The sequence below is a fragment of the Salvelinus namaycush genome, unplaced genomic scaffold (genome assembly GCF_016432855.1).
Source record: "Salvelinus namaycush isolate Seneca unplaced genomic scaffold, SaNama_1.0 Scaffold425, whole genome shotgun sequence".
Taxonomy (NCBI): domain Eukaryota; kingdom Metazoa; phylum Chordata; class Actinopteri; order Salmoniformes; family Salmonidae; genus Salvelinus; species Salvelinus namaycush.
In genome coordinates, this window is record NW_024061115.1 from 100,252 (window position 1) to 126,403 (window position 26,152).

The 26,152-nt window shown below is 42.4% G+C and overlaps 1 protein-coding gene across 1 annotated transcript; it reads left to right on the top strand.

Annotated features, from left to right (window-relative positions):
* Window positions 1-3,236: 3,236 nt before the first annotated feature.
* LOC120041251 (myosin heavy chain, fast skeletal muscle-like) lies at window positions 3,237-25,940 on the top strand. Its single transcript, XM_038986188.1, has 39 exons — window positions 3,237-3,452; window positions 3,799-3,945; window positions 4,129-4,285; window positions 4,664-4,691; window positions 4,942-5,050; window positions 5,165-5,257; window positions 5,434-5,494; window positions 5,749-5,847; window positions 6,648-6,751; window positions 7,189-7,327; window positions 8,339-8,457; window positions 8,627-8,776; window positions 8,874-9,044; window positions 9,272-9,587; window positions 10,097-10,161; window positions 10,255-10,342; window positions 13,435-13,552; window positions 13,773-13,896; window positions 14,291-14,427; window positions 15,523-15,778; window positions 16,432-16,674; window positions 16,998-17,174; window positions 17,273-17,418; window positions 17,580-17,670; window positions 18,439-18,828; window positions 18,926-19,052; window positions 19,224-19,342; window positions 19,493-19,689; window positions 19,840-20,023; window positions 20,160-20,325; window positions 20,639-20,763; window positions 20,919-21,227; window positions 23,535-23,738; window positions 23,933-24,058; window positions 24,224-24,394; window positions 24,678-24,782; window positions 24,871-24,966; window positions 25,391-25,522; window positions 25,827-25,940. Exons 1-39 carry the CDS (start codon window positions 3,237-3,239, stop codon window positions 25,845-25,847), a joined length of 5,826 nt encoding a protein of 1,941 aa, XP_038842116.1. The 3' UTR covers window positions 25,848-25,940.
* The last annotated feature ends 212 nt before the right edge of the window (window positions 25,941-26,152 follow it).

The window sequence follows — 26,152 nt, forward strand, 5'->3', positions numbered from 1 at the left end:
TCTGCCAACAAAGCAATGAAGCAATGCTAAATTACCTTAGAGATTGCTGTGGAAGCTGGATGTATTTCTGACACTGAACATGGCCATATTGGGCTCCTAACTCATCTGTTGCTTTGGTATACTTCCTGTAACTCTGCCATCGACTGTATGGGATGAAATTGGAGTGTCAAGAACAGCTCAGCAGTTGGGATTTGATACTTTGACATTTCTATGTCAGAGGGTCACATTCCAAAACGGCTTTCGGCTGCATGTAATTGTGACACCCAGGTTTGGAACGTGACCATTGGCTGGAGAGGTTCACTGACAGGGGGGTAATCATGTAATTGAAATGTCTTTATTCTTTTGGAAGTTTTGTGAGTGTAATGTTTACTGGACATTTTTTAAAAGTTTATTTCACTTTTGTTTATTATCTATTTCACTTGCTTCGGCCGATAAACCCCTTTGAATTGAATTGAATTGATTTGTGACCTGAAAAATAAGATCTGAATGAAGTCCAGCTCGGTTGTTTTGTGGATCCATGCCATGGCATGTGACATGTCATATATTTTGACTGGCTGTGACATTTTCATGGATTGAATCATGTAAAAAGTGGTGCCGTGTGCCAAGGCTCTTGCGTGTCTCAGGCAAACTCCTGTCTGTGGTGATTAAACTACTTTGCGAGCCTAAGTCGTTGAAAGCACCATTAAAATGTCTTGGATCAAGAGTTATTGTCTGATCCTCCCAAGGTCCTGCCAAAATATGTTAAATATGTACAATGACAGTTTTATAATGACAGTTTACTCAACGGTTTAATGACATCTGGCAGTTAACAGTATGTTAGAAGCCTGCAAACTCCTGTTCTGGACAGCCCATCTGCATGGTGCGCAGGCTCTTATTCCACACTGGCACTATGTCCCTCAGATACAAAAACACAGGTCGAATATCATGCCAGATCTTTGCGCATTAAAATAACTTTGAATGTCATAAACTCTTAGTCTGCATGGTGTTGATGTTCTCTCCACCCACAAACACGCCAAGTAAATATATTCTGTCTAATAACAGTGGCATCTGCTCAACTAGTCCATCCAGCAACTCTCCCCTATGGGGCTTCTGGTACTGATGTGCTGGGTGGACACCGCTCACAGAACAAACAGGAGGTATTCAGGTGAAATGTTCTCAACATTGCTGATAGAAACGTATTGAATAGAGCTGACATGATTCTCTATTCTACCTGACAGACAGTCATATCTGTTCTACACAATACATTTCTGTCTGAACGTCACCCTATTGAACGTTAATTTAGCTGCACCATATTAGACACAAAGAACATTTAAATGACTATTAAATGCAGAGGTTTGAAAACAGCAAAGATGAGATAGATATTGAAGAATGTGAAATGCCTGACTTGAAAGAAGAACTTCCTGATTTGATTTATTAGGATCCCTATTGGCCGACGCCAATGGTGACAGCTAGTCTTACTGGTGTCCGACACATAACCAAAAAAGACATTACAGACAAAAGACTTTTCAATTTACATGCATTTAAATATGTTAACATCTAGTGTGTGTGCATTACATTGCTGAATTACATGTATTAAAAATAGTTTAAAGAAATGTCTCTGCTGATGGTGGCTCCCTCACAAGTTGCTAGAGCTGTCTGTTAGAAAGATATTAAAACTGTATTGTAAAGGATTAATTAAAATGTAATGGAAATGGAAAGGAATCTGTTACTTTATTGTAACTATCCCCTATTCACTTTATAGCAGTTTTATAGAAGCCAGCTGCTAAACGGTTTACTTCAGAGTGTAATACAAGTTTGAGGCCGCTACATGCCTGTCAGAAATATGAGATGATTGAAATACTGTACTGATGTTATGTAAGCCTTAAGAATCCTCCTGGACCGTTTTAGACAACTGAAATGTGAGACAAATAAAAGCTCCTGCAGCATTTTCAATAGATCATACTGTAGATAAATAAGTACACAGTTGATTTAACACTTTTATGAGTTGTAACTGAAAGCCTAAATGTTTCTGTTGAAGCTTTTAAATATGTATTTAATATGATAGATCACAAGTATGAGGTGACTGAGGAGACAGCTCAGATTTGTTTACAAGAAAAATATAAAAAAATCGGTCAAAATACAAATATTAAGTTGTTGATAAAGATGAATGTAACTAAAATTGAATTAAATAAGGTGAGATTATTCTGAAATGTTTTTAATGGGTTTGGGTTAACAGGGACTCCATTAAAGTACTTCAGGGGCAATGGTAGAAACATTGGAGTCAATCTGATACCTCAAACTTTTGATACTGTCATAATTATTAGTAATGACATCTCTTATTGATGTTAACTCAATTCAATTTAGAGATAAATATTGCATTAAAAAGTCATGTAATTGGAGTGTGGTTCTCCTGCAAGTTGGTGGCGCTAGTGAGACATAGAAATACAGAGGTCTCTCATCCAATTCATTTCCTTTACTAGAGTGGTCCATAATTAACTTTTGCTTGGTTGGCAGTTTCAACCAGATATAAGCAGGCAGAGACCCCAGCATCCATAAGTCAGACACCTTCTTCCTCTGTGGTAAGACTCTCCACCTCCTTAGATGTTTACATTTGTGTCATCTTAGCACTCAGCATGTGAGGCGGTAGCTAACTGCACTGTTTCAGTTGACTTCTGCATTTAGCTATTTACATTATTTCTGCATTGTCAGATTTTACAATATGCAATCAATTGGCATTCATTTAAAATGTTTTTACTTTAAATGTGTTTTACTTGAAACATGTAGCTTTTATTTACGGGCCAAAGTGGTGCTCCTGCTGTTTGTAAATTGAGGGGTTGGTCTATAATGCAACTGGGTTTTCAGGGGTATTTATTTGAATTCTTGACCGAATGTGTAGTTAAGTGAGTTGTCACCAGGAAAATGAAAGTTACCAGTTGAACCTGTAGCTGAATTGGACAAGGCTGTAATGATTGTGTTGAATTATACCATTCTAAATGTTTTCTACCTCTTCGGGGGCTAAATGAAATAGCTTTAGATTTGTGCGTATTCACAACAACCTAATGTTTCCCAGGGTTCTCCAAGAAGTACAAATTCATCTGTAGAAGGGGAAAAACAAGGTGAGACATAGTTTGAGTCTTCATAAGAAAAGTGACAAATGTTCTGTGAGAGATGCCACTCACAACTCTGTTGACTGTGGAGGAAGCACCACAGAGTCAATCATGTTTCTTGTTTCGTCTCTTTCCTAGTGATCCGTCACCATGAGTACGGACGCGGAGATGCAGATCTACGGCAAGGCTGCCATATACCTCCGTAAGCCTGAGAAGGAGAGGATGGAGGCACAAACCGCACCCTTTGATTCAAAGAACGCCTGCTATGTGGCAGACACCAAGGAGCTTTACCTTAAGGGTTTGGTCACTGCCAGGACTGAAGGAAAGTGTACTGTAACAGTCATCAATCCTAACGGCACTAAGGAGGTAAGCCTGATTTGAAAAGTATTGAAGATTGTGCAGACACACTTTTTCATTTTTATCATGCCAATTGTAAAAAATTAAATAAGTAAAAAAAGATTGATTAATAAGCATTTCTTTGTTTTTTTGGTAAGCAGAATATAACCTTCAAACACGTCCTTTTATCCCTGCTAATTAAAATAGAATGTTCTATATTGACTAGTTAAGTATCACCATGCATGCATCAGTGGTTGATAACAAAGTAGTTGGATTAGATGGGGGGGATGCAGTTTTATTTAAAGATTTGTTTTTTTAAAGCATTCAGTCCTGTCCAGTTTGATCTGTGTATAATCTAGATTTCTGACTGTTTCAGGAAGGAAAAGAGTTCAAAGAAGCAGATGTCTACCAGATGAACCCCCCTAAGTATGACAAGATTGAGGACATGGCCATGATGACCTACCTGAATGAAGCCTCTGTGTTGTATAACCTCAAAGAGCGTTATGCAGCATGGATGATCTATGTAAGATACCTGTATAAACATACACACTCATACAGTACTACACATAAAGTAATGGTAGACACCAAAACATACCAATACAGTAGACCTACATTACTATGCCATAGTACACCCACATCCTCACATAAATCCAGGTAAACGTCAAGCTGATTTTTCTAATCCCCTAATTGAATCTCTTTCATCCAGACCTACTCTGGTCTGTTCTGTGCCACGGTGAACCCCTACAAGTGGCTTCCTGTGTACGACATGGAGGTTGTTAACGCCTACAGAGGGAAGAAGAGGATGGAGGCTCCACCCCATATCTTCTCCGTCTCTGACAACGCCTTTCAGTTCATGCAGATTGGTATGAGCTCTAATGGATGGATGGATGGATGGATGGATGGATGGATGGATGGATGGATGGATGGATGGATGGATGGATGGATGGATGGATGGATGGATGGATGGATGGATGGATGGATGGATGGATGGATGGATGGATGGATGGATGGATGGATGGATGGATGGATGATGGATGGATGGATGGATGGAAGTTAAAATGTGCTTTAGAGAGGTATCTGCTGTTTTCTAGTCTACGTTAGAACAGTTTGCTGGTAATATCTGATATCACTGGCCTTGAATGGAAAATGTTCCAAAATGAAATCCATGATGATGCTATGAATTCAATAATGTCCCCATAATGTTGCTTGAGTATGATAATCAATATGTTGTTTTGTTACAGACCAGGAGAACCAGTCCGTCCTGATTACGTAAGTTGTTTACTAAAATCTCATTTGAGAAAGGGTTTCTACTGCAATATGTTGTGTCACTTGGGTATGATTAAAATACATGACATTATGAATGGATTAGGCAATGCATAGAAATGAGTCGATGAGTGGGGATATTTGTTAATTTATGTAGGAAAACAGTGTATTTTTCAAGGCTATTTCTTAGTGTAAGTCAATGTGACATTCAAACATGTTACTAAAACCCCTGTTTCTCTGTCATATTAATAACCAGTGGAGAATCCGGTGCAGGAAAGACTGTAAACACCAAGCGTGTTATCCAGTACTTTGCCACCATTGCAGTGTCTGGTGCCAAGAAGGAAGCAGAGCCAGGCAAAATGCAGGTAGGTTGTACCTTTCTAACACATTTCAGTTTGGTGGGCTGTGTTCAAGCAATCGAGAATAACTAACTTTACTACTTTACCAGTTTCTGAGCAACTTGTGTTTGTCTCAATCAGGGGTCTCTTGAGGATCAGATCATTGCTGCTAACCCTCTGCTGGAGTCTTACGGTAATGCCAAGACAGTGAGGAACGACAACTCGTCTCGCTTTGTAAGTATGAAGGGCATACTGTGAAAGTGATCTAATATTGGACAAATGTATTTCAGTATTTCCCATTTGTTATATCAATGGATGCTCAACAAATTGTAACATTTAAAGGAGTCTATCAAAGTAAAATGTTAGATGTATTTAGTTATCCTCTTTCTAACCCCCGTGCTCTACTTTAGGGTAAATTCATCAGGATTCACTTCCAAGGTAGCAAACTGGCTAAAGCTGACATTGAGACCTGTGAGTTGATTTTGATTGTTTCTCAATTCTTTACTAAATTCACACAGATTTTCAGGGGAGATAATCTTTATCTAATGTTCACTCTCTCTGTCTCTCTCTCTCTCTCTCTCTCTGTCTCTCTGTCTCTCTCTCTCTCTCTCTCTCTCTCTCTCTCTCTCTCTCTCTCTTTCTCTCTCTCTCTCTCTCTTTCTCTCTCTCTCTCTCTCTCTCTCTCTCTTTCTCTTTGTGTCAATCTCTCTCTCTTTCTCTCTCAGACCTGCTAGAGAAGTCCAGAGTGTCCTTCCAGCTTCCCGATGAGAGAGGCTACCACATCTTCTTCCAGATGATGACCAATCACAAACCTGAGGTTGTTGGTAAGGCAAAGTAGAGTTACAGGATAAATTATTCCCACCCCCATCTGTGGAATTCATTGTCCACACTATTAATACTATTCCAATGAGTACATCCAACGTAACAAGGCATCTAGATATGAGTCAGGTCTTTGGGGAAGATGTATCAAGTAATGCACTCTGATAAGTATTGTGAAAGTATCTTTCAAGGATTTGATGTAATCTATCATACGACATCCAGTGGCCCTTTGGGGTATTTCAGATGATCCCGGAGGTCTGTAATTATCTCTGACCCTCTGTGTGGCATTATCACATGTCAGATATATTAAGTAACCTAATACTATGATTTAAAATAGAATGACGAAGCTGTAAAACATTATCCTAGATATGAACCATCAACTTAATGAATACCATTGGTGTTTAAGAAGGGTTTCAGCATGAAATATCATTTATTTTATTATTTTACACATTCGGTTTTATTATATGTGTTTGTTGTCAATGTTTAGGCATCAAGCTGGGGGCAGTTGTTAAACAAAAGTAAATATTTTGAAGAATTGTAATATAAAATGAATACATTTTTTAAAAGTTATTAAAAAATGAATTACCAAAGTTACGATATGTTGCCATAGATTTTCTGTTAATTGCCAAAATTACTGAAGATTACGGTAACTTTGGTAAATTACCGCCGATAGCTTTGAAACCCTAACCGTGATATAAAATACTTGAGTCCATCTACTGAGTAAAGGAGAGAGAGAGAAACTGTAAAGGTAGAACAGCAGAAATCTAAGAGATTTAACTGACAAGACATTCTCTGTTGTCCATAGAAATGGCGCTCATCACCACCAACCCCTACGACTTCCCCATGTGCAGCCAGGGCCAGATCACTGTGGCCAGCATCAACGACAAGGAAGAGCTGGATGCCACAGACGTGAGTCAAACAAAGGGTTCATCATATTCTAGATATGGAATGGGTAGGACCACCGTACACACTGAATGCACTGTGCAATTCCAACTTGGTGGCAGCTGGGAATTTTCATGTATTTTTTAAAAATTTTATTCTAAATGCCTTGAGTTAGTTAGGCATGTACCTCAAGGAACTCTTCATGCCTTCACACTTCACCTTGAGGCCCATACTGTACATGTAAGACATCCACAAGAGAGTGTCACTAAGTCCCTGTGGAACTGTGTAAAATGTATGTTGTGCTGTCATCAACTAGTGTTGGCCAAGTGTAATCACGTGGATCTGAGAAGACAGTCAAATGGATCCATCCCATTGGTTCTGCTGACAGAACAGAACTGTAGTGTACTGTATGTGAGATAACTACAGTTCAGTTCATCACTGTTGTACTTCCTGTCTAATGCCAGGATGCCATTACAGTCCTGGGCTTCAGTAATGATGAAAAGATGAGCATCTACAAGCTGACAGGAGCTGTACTGCACCATGGCAACTTGAAATTCAAGCAGAAGCAGCGTGAGGAGCAGGCCGAGCCAGACGGCACAGAGGGTGAGTCCACTCATACAATATGTAAACATTAGTCCCATTCCCAGTCCCACTCATAGATATACAATATGTAAACATTACTCCCATTCCCAGTCCCAAACATAGATATACAATATGTAAACATTAGTCCCATTCCCAGTCCCACTAATAGATATACAATATGTAAACATTAGTCCCATTCCCAGTCCCACTCATAGATATACAATATGTAAACATTAGTCCCATTCCCAGTCCCACTCATAGATATACAATATGTAAACATTAGTCCCATTCCCAGTCCCAAACATAGATATACAATATGTAAACATTAGCCCCATTCCCAGTCCCACTCATAGATATACAATATGTAAAGCATTAGTCCCATTCCCAGTCCCACTCATAGATATACAATATGTAGACATTAGTCCCATTCCCAGTCCCACTCATAGATATACAATATGTAAACATTAGTCCCATTCCCAGTCCCACTCATAGATATAAAATATGTAAACATTAGTCCCATTCCCAGTCCCACTAATAGATATACAATATGTAAACATTAGTCCCATTCCCAGTCCCACTCATAGATATACAATATGTAAACATTAGTCCCATTCCCAGTCCCACTCATAGATATACAATATGTAAACATTAGTCCCATTCCCAGTCCCACTCATAGATATACAATATGTAATCATTAGTCCCATTCCCAGTCCCACTCATAGATATACAATATGTAAACATTAGTCCCATTCCCAGTCCCAAACATAGATATACAATATGTAAACATTAGCCCCATTCCAGGCCCACTCATAGATGTACGACACGTAAGACAGACAGAGCCTCATCAAAGTCCGGCAGGAGATAATTTATGGAGACCAAATTCCAACCTCCAGAAATGCTTTAAACTGATGGATGTGGGTTCATATCAAAACGTAGCCCCCAAAACAACTTGTCCGAAACCTTTTGTCAGTGTGACATCAGAAACAAGTGATCTTGTGTTTCTGAGTCTGTTGATGTTGGTTCTCTCTCCAGTGGCTGATAAAATCGGCTACCTGCTGGGCCTGAACTCAGCTGAGATGCTGAAGGCTCTGTGCTACCCCAGAGTGAAGGTCGGTAACGAGTATGTGACCAAGGGACAGACTGTGCCTCAGGTAAGGCGGCCAAACACGGCTTCTACCATCTTCTGAGCACCATACATCTTTTGGTGATGAGTGCATTGCTTGTTTTGAAGAGTGATGTTGTTTTCCCCAAAGCTCTTTTCACCTCATCACTTGACATGGTCAACATCTCATGTATTCATTAGAGGTATTATCATTGCAGGTTAATAACTCAGTCTCGGCTCTGGCAAAGTCCATCTACGAGAGGATGTTCTTGTGGATGGTCATCCGTATCAACGAGATGTTGGACACCAAGAATCCAAGACAGTTCTATATCGGTGTGCTCGACATTGCTGGGTTTGAGATCTTTGATGTGAGTCTGAGACCAGAACAAGACAATGAGTTGTGATTGAGAGGGATTACAGCCTTGTATGATGATGAAATGATCCCTTCTGAAATTCCATCAACAGTACAACAGCATGGAGCAGCTGTGCATCAACTTCACCAATGAGAAACTGCAACAGTTTTTCAACCACACCATGTTCGTCCTGGAACAAGAGGAGTACAAGAAGGAGGGAATCGTCTGGGCCTTCATTGACTTCGGCATGGACTTGGCTGCCTGCATTGAGCTTATTGAGAAGGTAAACTGTCTGTCAAGATTATAATGGACCTCAACAGCAAAGCTCAAATGGAGTGATGTGTGAGATATTATCACATGGTACAACGTATCTAACTGTTGAGAACTCAAAATGTTTTCTATTATGGGCCCCTAAATGAAGATACTCTGATAATAGCATGTTTGCTGAAAGAATAAATGTGATCCTAAATGTAAATATCCCTAATTTGATATACATCTCTTTTCATAAAGCCATTGGGCATCTTCTCCATCCTTGAAGAGGAGTGCATGTTCCCCAAGTCTTCAGACACTACCTTCAAGGACAAGCTGTACGCCCAGCATCTTGGCAAAAACAAGGCGTTTGAGAAGCCCAAGCCAGCCAAAGGCAAGGCAGAGGCCCACTTCTCCCTGGTTCACTACGCCGGCACTGTGGACTACAACATCACTGGCTGGCTGGAGAAGAACAAGGACCCCCTGAACGACTCAGTTCTTCAGCTGTACGGGAAGTCCTCAGTCAAACTGATGGGGACCCTGTACATCGCTGCCCCACCTGAGGGTAAGACTAGCAGCACATCAAAAGATTTAATGAAGAACTAGTTACAACTCAGTCCCATTTTCTTTAAAGGGTCAATCTGCAGTTGCTACATCCATTTGTGGACTTATTAAGATATGTACCCATTCATTCTTGAAGAACATCAGCTTAGTTCAACCGCCGTACCCCATCAGAACCCAAATTTGAGCTTGTTTTACTCCAATGTTTGTAATCAAAGTAAAGGGAAACAAGATGGTCAGTCCTTTAATACATGGCTCTGTCTATACATTTGAGTGGTTACATTTCTCCAGCCCCGTCTCTCATGTTTTTATTGAAACAGGGGCAGGGAGCATGCTTTGTTATTGTTTCAACTGCTGATTGCTGCTTTAAATGTATCACAATTTCTCTGGGTGATTTACTGGGTTAATTTACTCATACAATAGGTGTTATTTTACACAATCTCATTGGCAGCATTTGCATTAAGATCTGTGTTAAGTTAACCTGAGATTCTCTCATTTATATTGAACTTTTCTCCATTACAACAGATACAACCAAGAAAGGAGGCAAGAAGAAGGGTGGTTCCATGCAGACTGTGTCCTCCCAGTTCAGGGTGAGCTTTTAAAATGGGGATATTCAGTCCTTCAAAAGGCGTAGTGATTATCAGAAATTATTTCTGAGAACATGGTTTGTAACCCTCTTACAGGAGAACTTGGGCAAGCTGATGACCAACTTGAGGAGCACTCATCCTCACTTTGTACGCTGCCTGATCCCCAACGAGTCAAAGACTCCAGGTACAATAAACATTGAGTTAAATATGACATCTTATCAATACAATATTAGTAACCTTAACGAACCAATATTCAACCTGTTTATGAGTATTTAAATTAAATTAAATCAAATCAAAAAATCAAATCAAATCAAATTTATTTATATAGCCCTTCGTACATCAGCTGATATCTCAAAGTGCTGTACAGAAACCCAGCCTAAAACCCCAAACAGCAAGCAATGCAGGTGTAGAAGCACGGTGGCTTGGAAAAACTCCCTAGAAAGGCCAAAACCTAGGAAGAAACCTAGAGAGGAACCAGGCTATGAGGGGTGGCCAGTCCTCTTCTGGCTGTGCCGGGTGGAGATTATAACAGAACATGGCCAAGATGTTCAAATGTTCATAAATGACCAGCATGGTCAAATAATAATAATCACAGGAGTTGTCGAGGGTGCAACAAGTCAGCACCTCAGGAGTAAATGTCAGTTGGCTTTTCATAGCCGATCATTAAGAGTATCTCTACCGCTCCTGCGGTCTCTAGAGAGTTGAAAATAGCAGGTCTGGGACAGGTAGCACATCCGGTGAACAGGTCAGAGATCCATAGCCGCAGGCAGAACAGTTTAAACTGGAGCAGCAGCACGGCCAGGTGGACTGGGGACAACAAGGAGTCATCATGCCAGGTAGTCCTGACGCATGGTCCTTGGGCTCAGGTCCTCCGAGAGAGAGAGAAAGAAAGAGAGAAAGAGAGAATTAGAGAGAGCATACTTAAATTCACACAGGACACCGGATAAGACAGGAGAAGTACTCCAGATATAACAAACTGACCCTAACCCCCCGACACATAAACTACTGCAGCATAAATACTGGAGGCTGAGACAGGAGGGGTCAGGAGACACTGTGGCCCCATCCGATGATACCCCCGGACAGGGCCAAACAGGAAGGATATAACCCCACCCACTTTGCCAAAGCACAGCCCCCACACCACTAGAGGGATATCTTCAACCACCAACTTACCATCCTGAGACAAGGCCGAGTATAGCCCACAAAGATCTCCGCCACGGCACAAACCAAGGAAGATCACGTCAGTGACTCAACCCACTCAAGTGACGCACCCCTCCTAGGGACGGCATGAAAGAGCACCAGTAAGCCAGTGACTCAGCCCCTGTAATAGGGTTAGAGGCAGAGAATCCCAGTGGAGAGAGGGGAACCGGCCAGGCAGAGACAGCAAGGGCGGTTTGTTGCTCCAGAGCCTTTCCGTTCACCTTCACACTCCTGGTCCAGACTACACTCAATCATATGACCCACTGAAGAGATAAGTCTTCAGTAAAGACTTAAAGGTTGAGACCGAGTCTGCGTCTCTCACATGGGTAGGCAGACCATTCCATAAAAATGGAGGCCTCCCGGGTGGCGCAGTGGTCTAGGGCACTGCATCGCAGTGCTAGCTGCGCCACCAGAGTCTCTGGGTTCGTGCCCAGGCTGGGCTGGGTTCGCGCCCAGGCTCTGTCGCAGCCGGCCGCAACCGGGAGGTCCGTGGGGCGACGCACAATTGGCATAGCGTCGTCCGGGTTAGGGAGGGTTTGGCCGGTAGGGATATCCTTGTCTCAGTATGTAAAAATGTAATAAAATGTATGCACTCTACTGTAAGTCGCTCTGGATAAGAGCGTCTGCTAAATGACTAAAATGTAAATGTAAAAATGAGATCTATAGGAGAAAGCCCTGCCTCCAGCTGTTTGCTTAGAAATTCTAGGGACAATTAGGAGGCCTGCGTCTTGTGACCGTAGCGTACGTGTAGGTATGTACGGCAGGACCAACTCGGAAAGATAGGTAGGAGCAAGCCCATGTAACGCTTTGTAGGTTAACAGTAAAACCTTGAAATCAGCCCTTGCCTTAACAGGAAGCCAGTGTAGGGAGGCTAGCACTGGAGTAATATGATCACATTTTTTGGTTCTAGTCAGGATTCTAGCAGCCGTATTTAGCACTAACTGAAGTTTATTTAGTGCTTTATCCGGGTAGCCGGAAAGTAGAGCATTGCAGTAGTCTAACCTAGAAGTAACAAAAGCATGGATACATTTTTCTTTATCATTTTTGGACAGAACATTTCTGATTTTTGCAATGTTACGTAGATGTAAAAAAGCTGTCCTTGAAACAGTCTTGATATGTTCGTCAAAAGAGAGATCAGGGTCCAGAGTAACGCCGAGGTCCTTCACAGTTTTATTTGAGACGACTTTACAACCATCAAGATTAATTGTCAGATTCAACAGAAGATCTCTTTGTTTCTTGGGACCTAGAACAAGCATCTCTGTTTTGTCCGAGTTTAAAAGTAGAAAGTTTTCAGCCATCCACTTCCTTATGTCTGAAACACAGTTTTTCTAGCGAGGGCAATTTTGGGGCTTCACCATGTTTCATTGAAATGTACAGCTGTGTGTCATCCGCATAGCAGTGAAAGTTAATATTATGTTTTCGAATGACATCCCCAAGAGGTAAAATATATAGTGAAAACAATAGTGGTCCTAAAGCGGAACCTTGAGGAACACCGAAATGTACAGTTGATTTGTCAGAGGATAAACCATTCACAGAGACAAACTGATATCTTTCCGACAGATAAGATCTAAACCAGGCCAGAACTTGTCCGTGTAGACCAATTTGGGTTTCCAATCTCTCCAAAAGAATGTGGTGATCGATTGTATCAAAGGCAGCACTAAGGTCTAGTAGCACGAGGACAGATGCAGAGCCTCGGTCTGACGCCATTAAAAGGTCATTTACCACCTTCACAAGTGCAGTCTCAGTGCTATGATGGGGTCTAAAACCAGACTGAAGCATTTCGTATACATTGTTTGTCTTCAGGAAGGCAGTGAGTTCCTACGCAACAGCTTTTTCTAAAATTTTTGAGAGGAATGGAAGATTCGATATAGGCCGATTAGTTTTTTATATTTTCTGGGTCAAGGTTTGGCTTTTCAAGAGAGGCTTTATTACTGCCACTTTTAGTGAGTTTGGTACACATCCGGTGGATAGAGAGCCGTTTATTATGTTCAACATAGGAGGGCCAAGCACATGAAGCAGCTCTTTAAGTAGTTTAGTTGGAATAGGGAGAGAATTTAAAGACTTGGTTTGTGTTTGCAGGTTTGATGGAGAACTTCCTGGTTATCCACCAGCTCAGGTGTAATGGTGTTCTGGAGGGTATTAGGATCTGCAGGAAGGGCTTCCCCAGCAGAATCATCTATGCTGACTTCAAGCAGAGGTACACACACACACACACACACACACACACACACACACACACACACACACACACACACACACACACACACACACACACACACACACACACACACACACACACACACACACACACACACACACACACAGAAATATTTGCTCTGAGGGTTTTCCCAGCATCAGAATAGGCTTAACCAAACCAATTACAACTTGACATATGTTAAACATTTCTCCTGATTCAGGTACAAAGTACTGAATGCCAGCGTCATCCCCGAGGGCCAGTTCATGGACAACAAGAAGGCTTCTGAGAAGCTGCTTGGGTCCATTGATGTGAATCACGAGGACTACAAGTTTGGACACACCAAGGTCAGTCAAATACCCCCAGCAAGAGACGCCAACTAAAACACAACTTCAATGATCATTTAAACTCTAACCATTAAATGTCTCTCCAGTTGATCTATCCATCTTTTTATTATTTCTTAAAAATGTTTATAAAAAATATTATACTCAATTAATTATTTTGTGCATTATGTCAGAATGGTATGTCTGCAGTTATCTATGTTAGTGTACATTATTAATCTACAGCTATACAATAACTTACAGCTCATAAACAACCTATGCCATGGTTTGTTTGTAAGGATTACAATGTTTATGATGTTCAAATCAATCTAGTGGTTTTGTTCCTCTCTTTTGATTCACCCCTTTCTGTCTGTTACCACCTGACTGTGGTTCCATAATTGACCACGTCAACCTGTGTCAGGTGTTCTTCAAAGCCGGTCTGCTGGGTGTCCTGGAGGAGATGAGAGATGAGAAGCTGGCCTCTCTGGTCGGCATGGTCCAGGCTCTCAGCCGTGGATTCCTCATGAGGAGAGAGTTCACCAAGATGATGGAGAGGAGGTGAGGAAGAGTAGACATCTTGGCAAACTGTTCTGTCAACCACCTGTATGTAATGTATAGTGATTACATAGTGAATATGCTTTAAGTTGTTGAGAATGAGAAAGTACATGTTATAACATTCTATTAAAGTAGCAGTTTGGGATTTAGCAAGCTGTTCAATTGTTATTTAACTAAGTGATATTTACACATTCATTCTGGAATAATAAGAAATGCCTCATGATCTTAACATCACCTGTCAGTCCTTTCATCGAGAGCGCTGTATATAAGTTTAAGAGGGATTATATTTCCCTAGCCCCATTCCTCAGCTGTATGCAAACAGTGGTGGGATCCCTGTTTTGTTATTCTTCGAATCGCAGAATGTAGCTTTAAAGACGTCATCCAGTGATTTAAAAAAAAAAAAACTTTTCTAGTTAAGGACTGGCAATGCCACTCCTTGAAGTTTGTGTCTAAAAAACACTATTTTCCTCAAAACATATATTTTTACAAAACATATGTTTGTACTTTACTGTATTTATACTTGGGATATCGTTTTCCACAGGAAAAGTTAAAAAAAACACTGGAGGAGATCTTTAAGCATGTCACTCACCATGTCACTCACCATGTCACTCAGCATGTCACTCAGCATGTCACTCACCATGTCACTCACCATGTCACTCACCATGTCACTCAGCATGTCACTCAGCATTTCACTCACCATTTCACTCACCATGTCACTCACCGTGTCACTCACCGTGTCACTCACCGTGTCACTCACCGTGTCACTCACCATGTCACTCAGCATTTCACTCACCATGTCACTCACCATGTCACTCAGCATTTCACTCACCATTTCACTCACCATGTCACTCACCATGTCACTCAGCATGTCACTCAGCATGTCACTCAGCATTTCACTCACCATGTCACTCACCATGTCACTCAGCATTTCACTCACCATTTCACTCACCATGTCACTCACCATGTCACTCAGCATGTCACTCAGCATGTCACTCAGCATTTCACTCACCATGTCACTCAGCATGTCACTCACCATGTCACTCACCATGTCACTCACCATGTCACTCACCATGTCACTCTATCCTTTCTGTGGACCAGAGATTCCGTCTTCACCATCCAGTACAACATCCGTTCATTCATGAATGTGAAAACCTGGCCATGGATGAAGTTGTACTTCAAGATCAAGCCCCTGCTGCAGAGCGCTGAGACTGAGAAGGAGCTGGCCAACATGAAGGAGAACTATGAGAAGATGACGACAGACCTGGCCAAGGCTCTGGCCAAGAAGAAGGAGTTGGAGGAGAAGATGGTGGCCATGGTGCAGGAGAGGAGTGACCTGGCGCTTCAAGTCGCATCTGTGAGTGAGCAACAACCCTCATCAGAGCACATTTAGACACACAAGTACACAGACACGATCGCACACACATCAGCACGTATGAACAATACTTGAATAGGATGGCCCTGACTAGAATACAGTATATACATATGAAGTGGGTAAAACAGTGTTCCATGTCTATGTACATAGGGCAGCAGCCTCTAAGGTGACTAGAATACAGTATATACTGTACATATGAAGTGGGTAAAACAGTATATTCCCCCCAAGACTTGGGGAACATGCACTCCTCTTCAAGGATGGACCAATGTTCGATTATTAAAGTGGCCAGTGATTCCATGTCTATGTACATAGGGCAGCAGCCTCTAAGGTGCAGGGTTGAGTAACCGGGTAGTAACCGGCTAGTGATGGCTATTTAACAGTCTGATGGCCTTCAGATAGAAGCTATTTTTCAGTCTCTCGGTCCCAGCTTTGACACACCTGTACTGACCCAGCCTTCTGGATGATAGCGGGGTGAACAGGCGGTTGAAGTCCTTGATGATCTTTTTGGCCTGTGATATATATTTATATATGTCATGCATTTAAATTGATTTGCTCTGACTTATTTGACTAAATCAAGTCTATATTTTGATACACAAAGTGAGAACACAGGTTTTTTTCTCCTGTTCTGAAACCAGGATTCAGAGAATCTGAACGATGCTGAGGAAAGGTGTGAGGGGCTCATCAAGAGCAAGATCCAGCTGGAGGCCAAACTCAAAGAGACGACTGAGAGGCTGGAGGATGAGGAGGAGATGAATGCTGAGTTGACTGCCAAGAAGAGGAAGCTGGAGGATGAGTGCTCTGAGCTGAAGAAGGACATTGATGACCTGGAGCTCACCTTGGCCAAAGTGGAGAAGGAGAAGCACGCAACTGAAAACAAGGTCTTGTAGACTGTCTAACCAAACAATAATCCAAAGAATAATCAACTCAAAACAGAAATGTAATTCAAGTCTTTTTGTGGGTACAGTAAAAATTAAGACACAAAATAGTGGAATTTCAGTTGTGGTGTTCTCCCCACAGTCATTGCATGTTCTGCTACCAACTCGTTTATGATTTCCATTCAGTACACTGGCATGGAGTACAGTGCCATCTAGTGTTGAATCTATAGTACTGTACTTGTTGACACATTTCTTTAATAAATTTAACTAATTCTCCAATTTATGGTGAAGTGACCAAAGACTCATTTTGTTGTGGCTGTTTTCAGGTTAAAAACCTGACAGAGGAGATGGCGTCTATGGATGAGAGTGTTGCCAAGCTGACCAAGGAGAAGAAAGCCCTCCAAGAGGCCCACCAGCAGACACTGGACGACCTGCAGGCAGAGGAGGACAAAGTCAACACTCTGACCAAGGCCAAGACCAAGCTGGAACAGCAAGTGGACGACGTGAGTGGAGTTTTACATTATGGACATGATAGTGTGTAAGATGATATTATCTTCAGTTGTTTAGATTTGACCAACACATGTCTGTTTATATCTTGTAGCTTGAGGGTTCTCTGGAGCAAGAGAAGAAGCTCCGTATGGACCTTGAGAGATCCAAGAGAAAGCTGGAGGGAGATCTGAAACTGGCCCAGGAGTCCATAATGGACCTGGAGAATGACAAGCAGCAGTCTGATGAGAAAATCAAGAAGTAAACACAAATAAATTATTACAGTATTCCCTGCCATCTTAATCAACATTGTGGTTCTTCTTGGCTCATTCTTGTAATTATGAATTAGATGAATGGTGAATGGTAAAATATGCTCCCTTTATACTGTCTAACTTTGCAATCAACGTGTTTGTGTTTGTTAGGAAGGAGTTTGAGACCAGCCAGCTCCTCAGCAAGATAGAGGATGAGCAGTCTCTGGGAGCTCAGCTGCAGAAGAAGATCAAGGAACTCCAGGTACAGTACAGGATCTCAGCTCCAGTACAGGAAAATAACTGACACATTTATTCTGGTAGCACACGTTCTTCCTGGTGAATTCTGATGGCTCAGTAAGATGGAAGATGGTGCTTCTTCCTGGTGGCTTCTGATGGCTCAGTAAGATGGAAGATGGTGCTTCTTCCTGGTGGATTCTGATGGCTCAGTAAGATGGAAGATGGTGCTTCTTCCTGGTGGCTTCTGATGGCTCAGTAAGATGGAAGATGGTGCTTCTTCCTGGTGGATTCTGATGGCTCAGTAAGATGGAGGATGGTGCTTCTTCCTGGTGGATTCTGATGGCTCAGTAAGATGGAGGATGGTGCTTCTTCCTGGTGGATTCTGATGGCTCAGTAAGATGGAAGATGGTGCTTCTTCCTGGTGGATTCTGATGGCTCAGTAAGATGGAAGATGGTGCTTCTTCCTGGTGGATTCTGATGGCTCAGTAAGATGGAAGATGGTGCTTCTTCCTGGTGGATTCTGATGGCTCAGTAAGATGGAAGATGGTGCTTCTTTCTATGTAAAGATGTTGCTTCTTACCGTTGTTAGTTTGGATCCTGCATGGGACACTGTCTAATGGGACACTGTCTAATGGGACACTGTCTAATGAATATAGTAAATATGTTAGTGTAACTGGCTATGTATAAACACATTTATACTAAATATACAATACATACTATTATTATGTGGTGAGGTTCAATTGTTTCAACTGTATTGTAGTGTTCATTCCCCTGCTCCTACCCCCTGTTTTAGGCTCGTATTGAGGAGCTGGAGGAGGAAATTGAGGCTGAGCGTGCTGCCAGGGCCAAGGTTGAGAAGCAGAGGGCCGATCTCTCCAGGGAACTTGAGGAGATCAGCGAGAGACTGGAGGAGGCCGGAGGCGCCACTGCTGCTCAGATTGAGATGAACAAGAAGCGCGAGGCTGAGTTCCAGAAGCTGCGTCGCGATCTTGAAGAGTCCACCCTGCAGCATGAGGCCACAGCCGCCGCTCTGCGCAAGAAGCAGGCCGACAGTGTGGCTGAGCTCGGGGAGCAGATCGACAACCTGCAACGCGTCAAGCAGAAGCTGGAGAAGGAGAAGAGCGAGTACAAGATGGAGATTGATGACCTCTCCAGCAACATGGAGGCTGTCGCCAAGGCTAAGGTGAGTAGTGATGTTTTGGTCAAGCAGTGTTGAGGAGGGTCAGCTAAATTACCATTCAATAAACTGAAGTTGACAGTCCCATATGTTTCACTAACAGGGCAATCTGGAGAAGATGTGCCGTACTCTTGAGGACCAGTTGAGTGAGCTCAAGACTAAGAATGATGAGAATGCTCGCCAGGTCAACGACATCAGCGGACAGAGGGCCAGACTCCTGACAGAAAATGGTACCTTCAACAATGAACAACAAACCAATATAGTTCACCTAAGTAGTACACAATAACATGTATCGGGGGCTGTAAATTCAGTCTACATAGTTTCTGCACTACGATTCCTCAAAATACAATTTCAATCTAGAAAGAATGACTCATTAACAGGAGGTCACTCTAACCCTGCAGGTGAGTTTGGCCGCCAGCTGGAGGAGAAGGAAGGCCTGGTGTCTCAGCTGACCAGAGGCAAACAGGCCTTCACCCAGCAGGTGGAGGAGCTGAAGAGACAGATTGAGGAGGAGGTCAAGGTAAGGCACCCAAAATGGAAACCACCCACCACAGTTTAAAGCTTAATCTACACATAGACTGTTTCTACGCCACCCTCAGAGACTTCTAATATAATTTGTTTTACTCTCTCTCTCTAATTTCTCTTGTCTTTCTTTCTCTCTATCTCAAAGGCTAAAAACGCACTGGCCCATGGTGTCCAGTCTGCCCGCCATGACTGTGATCTCCTGAGAGAGCAGTTTGAGGAGGAGCAGGAGGCCAAGGCAGAGCTGCAGCGCGGCATGTCCAAGGCCAACAGTGAGGTGGCTCAGTGGAGGACTAAGTACGAAACTGATGCCATCCAACGCACAGAGGAGCTGGAGGAGGCCAAGTGAGTTGCACACAATAGCAATAACTCAAATAAGCGGTGTGGATGGTGAGGGTGGTATGGGGATCTGAGAAAATGTTACTTCAATGTGTAGTGCAATATTTGTTTCACAACAAATGACTCACCATAACACCACCCTCTGTTGTCCAACAGGAAGAAGCTGGCCCAGCGTCTGCAGGAAGCTGAGGAGACCATTGAGGCGACCAACTCCAAGTGCGCCTCCCTGGAGAAGACCAAGCAGAGACTGCAGGGAGAGGTGGAGGACCTCATGATTGACGTTGAGAGAGCCAACGCCATGGCCGCCAACCTTGACAAGAAGCAGAGGAACTTTGACAAGGTGAACATTTATAAACCTCACTCTAGGGTGATGTTTCCTGTCTGCTATTTGATCAGATGTAGTATAATTGTAGCATATTTCTGATTCAAAACTCTCCATCAATGAGTTGTAATGAAAATCCCGTGGATTTCCCCAGGTTCTGGCAGAGTGGAAGCAGAAGTATGAGGAGGGTCAGGCTGAGCTGGAAGGAGCTCAGAAGGAGGCTCGCTCTATGAGCACTGAACTCTTCAAGATGAAGAACTCGTACGAGGAGGCTCTGGATCATCTGGAGACTCTGAAGAGAGAGAACAAGAACCTGCAACGTGAGCATTTGACAGCAGTTATTTTCGTCCGATGTTTGACCAGTGTTTGAAAATGGAATCAACTGTAATCATTATTATTATATAAAAATTACTATTTAACAATCTCAGAATGTTCATGTAAAGTTTAAAATATATTTTTTGGAACTTGAAATTGGTATTCCTTTGAACAACCCAATGAAGTCAAATTATCAAGACAGTATGAAGTGCTGTTATTGAATTTTCTGTTATTATGATTCATGATAAACTTCATTGCATTGGTGATATCTACTGAATATCTCCTGAGTCTAAACAGCTCCTGTGTTTGTGTGTGCAGAGGAGATCTCTGACCTGACTGAGCAGATCGGAGAGACTGGCAAGAGCATCCATGAGCTGGAGAAGGCCAAGAAGACCGTGGAGACAGAGAAGTCTGAGATCCAGACCGCTCTGGAGGAGGCGGAGGTACAAACTACAGCTGTTTCATAGGAAAAGCAGTGTTACACTAGCCAATGCCAGCTACAATCCAATGTTCCCTTTATCTGTGTTTATTGTAGTCATATATTCAGTTTGTAATTATTTGTGTTAAACAATTTGTCTGACTGCTTCTCCTTGTCCAGGGCACACTGGAGCACGAGGAATCCAAGATTCTGCGTGTGCAACTGGAGCTGAACCAGATCAAGGGTGAGGTGGACAGGAAGATCGCTGAGAAGGACGAGGAGATGGAGCAGATCAAGAGGAACAGCCAGAGGGTGGTTGACTCCATGCAGAGCACCCTGGACTCTGAGGTCAGGAGCAGGAATGATGCCCTGAGGGTGAAGAAGAAGATGGAGGGAGACCTGAACGAGATGGAGATTCAGCTGAGCCACGCCAACAGGCAGGCCGCTGAGGCCCAGAAACAGCTGAGGAACGTCCAGGGACAGTACAAGGTAAAGGGACTGGGACATCAGGCTCAAAATCCTGAACATGGGGAGGGATGTGTTCGTGAATCAGTAGAAAATAATAGATCAGAGGAATGTACTCGAGTGGACTAATATACTGTAGGAAGGTAGGGATATTGGAGTGGACTAATATACTGTAGGAAGGTAGGGATATTGGAGTGGACTAATATACTGTAGGAAGGTAGGGATATTAGAGTGGACTAATATACTGTAGGAAGGTAGGGATATTAGAGTGGACTAATATACTGTAGGAAGGTAGGGATATTAGAGTGGACTAATATACTGTAGGAAGGTAGGGATATTGGAGTGGACTAATATACTGTAGGAAGGTAGGGATATTGGAGTGGACTAATATACTGTAGGAAGGTAGGGATATTGGAGTGGACTAATATACTGTAGGAAGGTAGGGATATTAGAGTGGACTAATATACTGTAGGAAGGTAGGGATATTGGAGTGGACTAATATACTGTAGGAAGGTAGGGATATTGGAGTGGACTAATATACTGTAGGAAGGTAGGGATATTGGAGTGGACTAATATACTGTAGGAAGGTAGGGATATTAGAGTGGACTAATATACTGTAGGAAGGTAGGGATATTGGAGTGGACTAATATACTGTAGGAAGGTAGGGATATTGGAGTGGACTAATATACTGTAGGAAGGTAGGGATATTGGAGTGGACTAATATACTGTAGGAAGGTAGGGATATTAGAGTGGACTAATATACTGTAGGAAGGTAGGGATATTAGAGTGGACTAATATACTGTAGGAAGGTAGGGATATTGGAGTGGACTAATATACTGTAGGAAGGTAGGGATATTGGAGTGGACTAATATACTGTAGGAAGGTAGGGATATTGGAGTGGACTAATATACTGTAGGAAGGTAGGGATATTGGAGTGGACTAATATACTGTAGGAAGGTAGGGATATTAGAGTGGACTAATATACTGTAGGAAGGTAGGGATATTGGAGTGGACTAAAATACTGTAGGAAGGTAGGGATATTGGAGTGGACTAATATACTGTAGGAAGGTAGGGATATTAGAGTGGACTAATATACTGTAGGAAGGTAGGGATATTGGAGTGGACTAAAATACTGTAGGAAGGTAGGGATATTGGAGTGGACTAAAATACTGTAGGAAGGTAGGGATATTAGAGTGGACTAATATACTGTAGGAAGGTAGGGATATTGGAGTGGACTAATATACTGTAGGAAGGTAGGGATATTGGAGTGGACTAATATACTGTAGGAAGGTAGGGATATTGGAGTGGACTAATATACTGTAGGAAGGTAGGGATATTGGAGTGGACTAAAATACTGTAGGAAGGTAGGGATATTGGAGTGGACTAATATACTGTAGGAAGGTAGGGATATTAGAGTGGACTAATATACTGTAGGAAGGTAGGGATATTAGAGTGGACTAATATACTGTAGGAAGGTAGGGATATTGGAGTGGACTAATATACTGTAGGAAGGTAGGGATATTACACTCTTAGAAGTAAAGGTGCCTGGAAGAACCTTTTGGGTTGTCGCACCAGCAGAACCTTTCCAGTTGAAACCGGAACCTTTTTGTGATTGGAGCGGTTACATTTTGAACCTATTTAATAATATATTATAGAGGTGGCAGCCTATCAGATTGGAGATGTGGCTTATTGGAGGGTTATTTTTTGTCATCCGTTAGCACAAATGTCATTCCTGTATACTGCAAATTAAAATGTTTCTTGAATATTTATGCATATTGAATATTCTAATATAATCTTCTTTTTTTTAAATTGCTGATGATATAAAAATAGTAAGGTTGTAAATAGTCCAACTTTGGGATTTGCTCTTGAGGAATGAATACACCTCCACTGGCCTCATTGAAGCAACAAAACTGTCCGTGTTCAACCTTAACATGTGATGACAATACAACAGAACAGATGAACATGAATTAAATTTACTCTGTTTGGCCCCAAAACAATATATCTTAAAGCCCCTACTAAGTCTTCCTCCACTCCAGGGGTTCCTCCATGAACCCGCTGCTGCATCCAACCATTAAAGGTTTATCCAAGAACCCCTCAACTAACCAAATGTGAAAATATGAACCATTGACTAGCAATGGTTCCTTGAGGAACTCTAGGGGTTCCTTGAGGAACTCTAGGGGTTCCTTGAGGATACCCAGGATTCCTCTAGTCACCACTAATTATTAGAGTGTAGAAATGTAGGGATATTAGGAACATTTTTACCCATTAACATTTCTCTCACCGATCATATCGCCCCTACTTCCACAATTCCTAATTCATTGTGAACCCTAGGATGCCCAATTGCACCTTGATGATGCCGTCCGCGCCGCAGAGGACATGAAGGAGCAGGCAGCCATGGTGGAGCGCAGAAACGGTCTGATGGTGGCTGAAATCGAGGAGCTGAGAGTTGCTCTGGAGCAGACAGAGAGAGGACGCAAAGTTGCTGAGACTGAGCTGGTCGACGCCAGCGAGCGCGTCGGACTGCTGCACTCCCAGGTACGGGTCAAAGGCCATTTCTAATGAAACTCAACCAAGCATACCGATTACACACACATATATAATTCAACAGTGCTTAATATTGATAAACCTTTAATATTTTCGTAGTTTTATATTTATATTTTCATAATTTCAGCCTTGTGACTTGTAAGTTATCTTGAGAGTCAAACAAATGGCCTTGTTTCCTCCTTCAGAACACCAGCCTTGCGAACACCAAGAAAAAGCTGGAGACTGACCTGGTTCAGGTGCAGGGAGAGGTGGACGACATCGTCCAGGAGGCCAGGAACGCAGAGGAGAAGGCCAAGAAGGCCATCACTGACGTGAGTCCTTATGATCTACTCAATTACATAAACTAGATTTGTCCCCAAAGGCCAATGGAAGCTGGGCTGGTTAAACAAAGATCTCAAAAAGGAGGTCAGATGATCTCAGAGGGACATTATGATTGGTGCCAGTTGGTGCATAAATGAAACTAACTACCATTCCAGGCGGCCATGATGGCTGAGGAGCTGAAGAAGGAGCAGGACACCAGCTCTCACCTGGAGAGGATGAAGAAGAACCTGGAGGTCACAGTCAAGGACCTGCAGCACCGCCTGGATGAGGCTGAGAATCTGGCCATGAAGGGAGGCAAGAAGCAGCTCCAGAAACTGGAGTCCAGGGTGAGTTAACAGCAGGGTGGATTAAAAGACAGATTGCTGGAAATGTATTTGATCATATAAAAATACACAGGAGCATTGTGTAATGGCTTTTTCTCTGAATCACCCACCTACATCATGAAATGTCATTGTTTTATTATAGACCTCTTTAATTAAAATCGTAAAAGTACATAGGAGCAGACAACACTTCTTGACCAGTAGAAGAACATTCCTCTGATTTACAAAGATTTGTTACGTCTGACTTCACCACCTCACATAAATGCCTACGTTTATTTCTTCCACAAAGGTGCGTGAGCTCGAGTCTGAGGTGGAGGCCGAGCAGAGAAGAGGTGTAGACGCGGTCAAGGGAGTCCGCAAGTATGAGCGCAGAGTCAAGGAGCTCACTTACCAGGTAAGAAAAAGTGCATTCTTCACACACTGAAGCACACTGGTTTGTGTGTTAAACTATGGACTATTGATTCTTGTAACTTCTCCCACAGACTGAGGAGGATAAGAAGAACGTTGCCAGACTTCAGGACCTGGTAGATAAGCTGCAGATGAAAGTGAAGGCCTACAAGAGGCAGGCTGAGGAAGCGGTGAGTCACAGACTTAGTCAAAACCTCTGAAAGCTTACATTCCCTAGTAGACATTACAAAACGTCTAGACAGTTTAGTTGAAGTGTTGTACTGCACATCAGTCAACATTGACTCGGTTGATAGTGCAAGTCATTTCTGAAGAAATGTATGCACAGTGACTCCTCTTCCTATGTGTAACAATTTAAAGTAGAGCGGGTTGAATATTATTTAGCTTTGTGCCGGGGGCTGGTCTGGTGGTAGTGCTGAGTCTCCTGGATCACATGGTCCTGGAAGCACCAGTTTATCCCCTGTTCCACCACTCACTTTCTCTAATGTATCATCCGTCTCCCTCATAATTCCTGTAAGAAATATATATTAAATTGCTACCTGAAGCTTCAAACGTTCAATACTGATGTTAGGCGCTCCCTCTCTTTTCTTTACCCAGGAGGAAGCATCCAACCAGCACATGTCTAAGTTCAGGAAGGTTCAGAATGAGCTGGAGGAGGCCGAGGAGCGTGCTGACATCGCTGAGACTCAGGTCAACAAGCTCAGATCCAAGAGCCGCGACAGCGGAAAGGTACAGAAGTGCTCCTAAACCTACACCTGACATGTTCAAACATGACCACATCAACACCACCTATGATTAATTCTTCACAGATGTCAATACTGACCTTTTACAATCACTCAAATGTTGAGGATCTCTGAGAAACACATTTCAGGACAGGGTAAATAATCCAAATTTAGTTGGTACTTCAAAATCGAAAATCAAGCTGAGCACAGAGTCGTAAATACTTGATCCATTCTGTTATTTCCAAGTGTTGATATATTTATCATGTTCATTATTAATACTGATCTATTCTGTTATTTCTTTCTTCTTACAGGGAAAAGAAGCTGCTGAATAAACAAGACCAAAGTCTTATCAATTTCCTGTGTTTCATAAAATATGACTTTCATGGTGAAATGTTGATCATTGATTAAAAACATGTAGACTTACATACACTTCCTTTGTGACTGTGGACTTATTTCTCAGAAAACAGCTTTTCATACCACAAAAATATTGTACTTTAACTAAAGGAGCAATCTGGGATTCAAGCAACATCAAAGCGGACACCCCAACAAAGCGGTCATTTTTTTTGGCTAACCAGCTGAGGGATGAGGATGGAGAAATGTAACTACACAATTCATAGACTAAGCTATTATAATCATC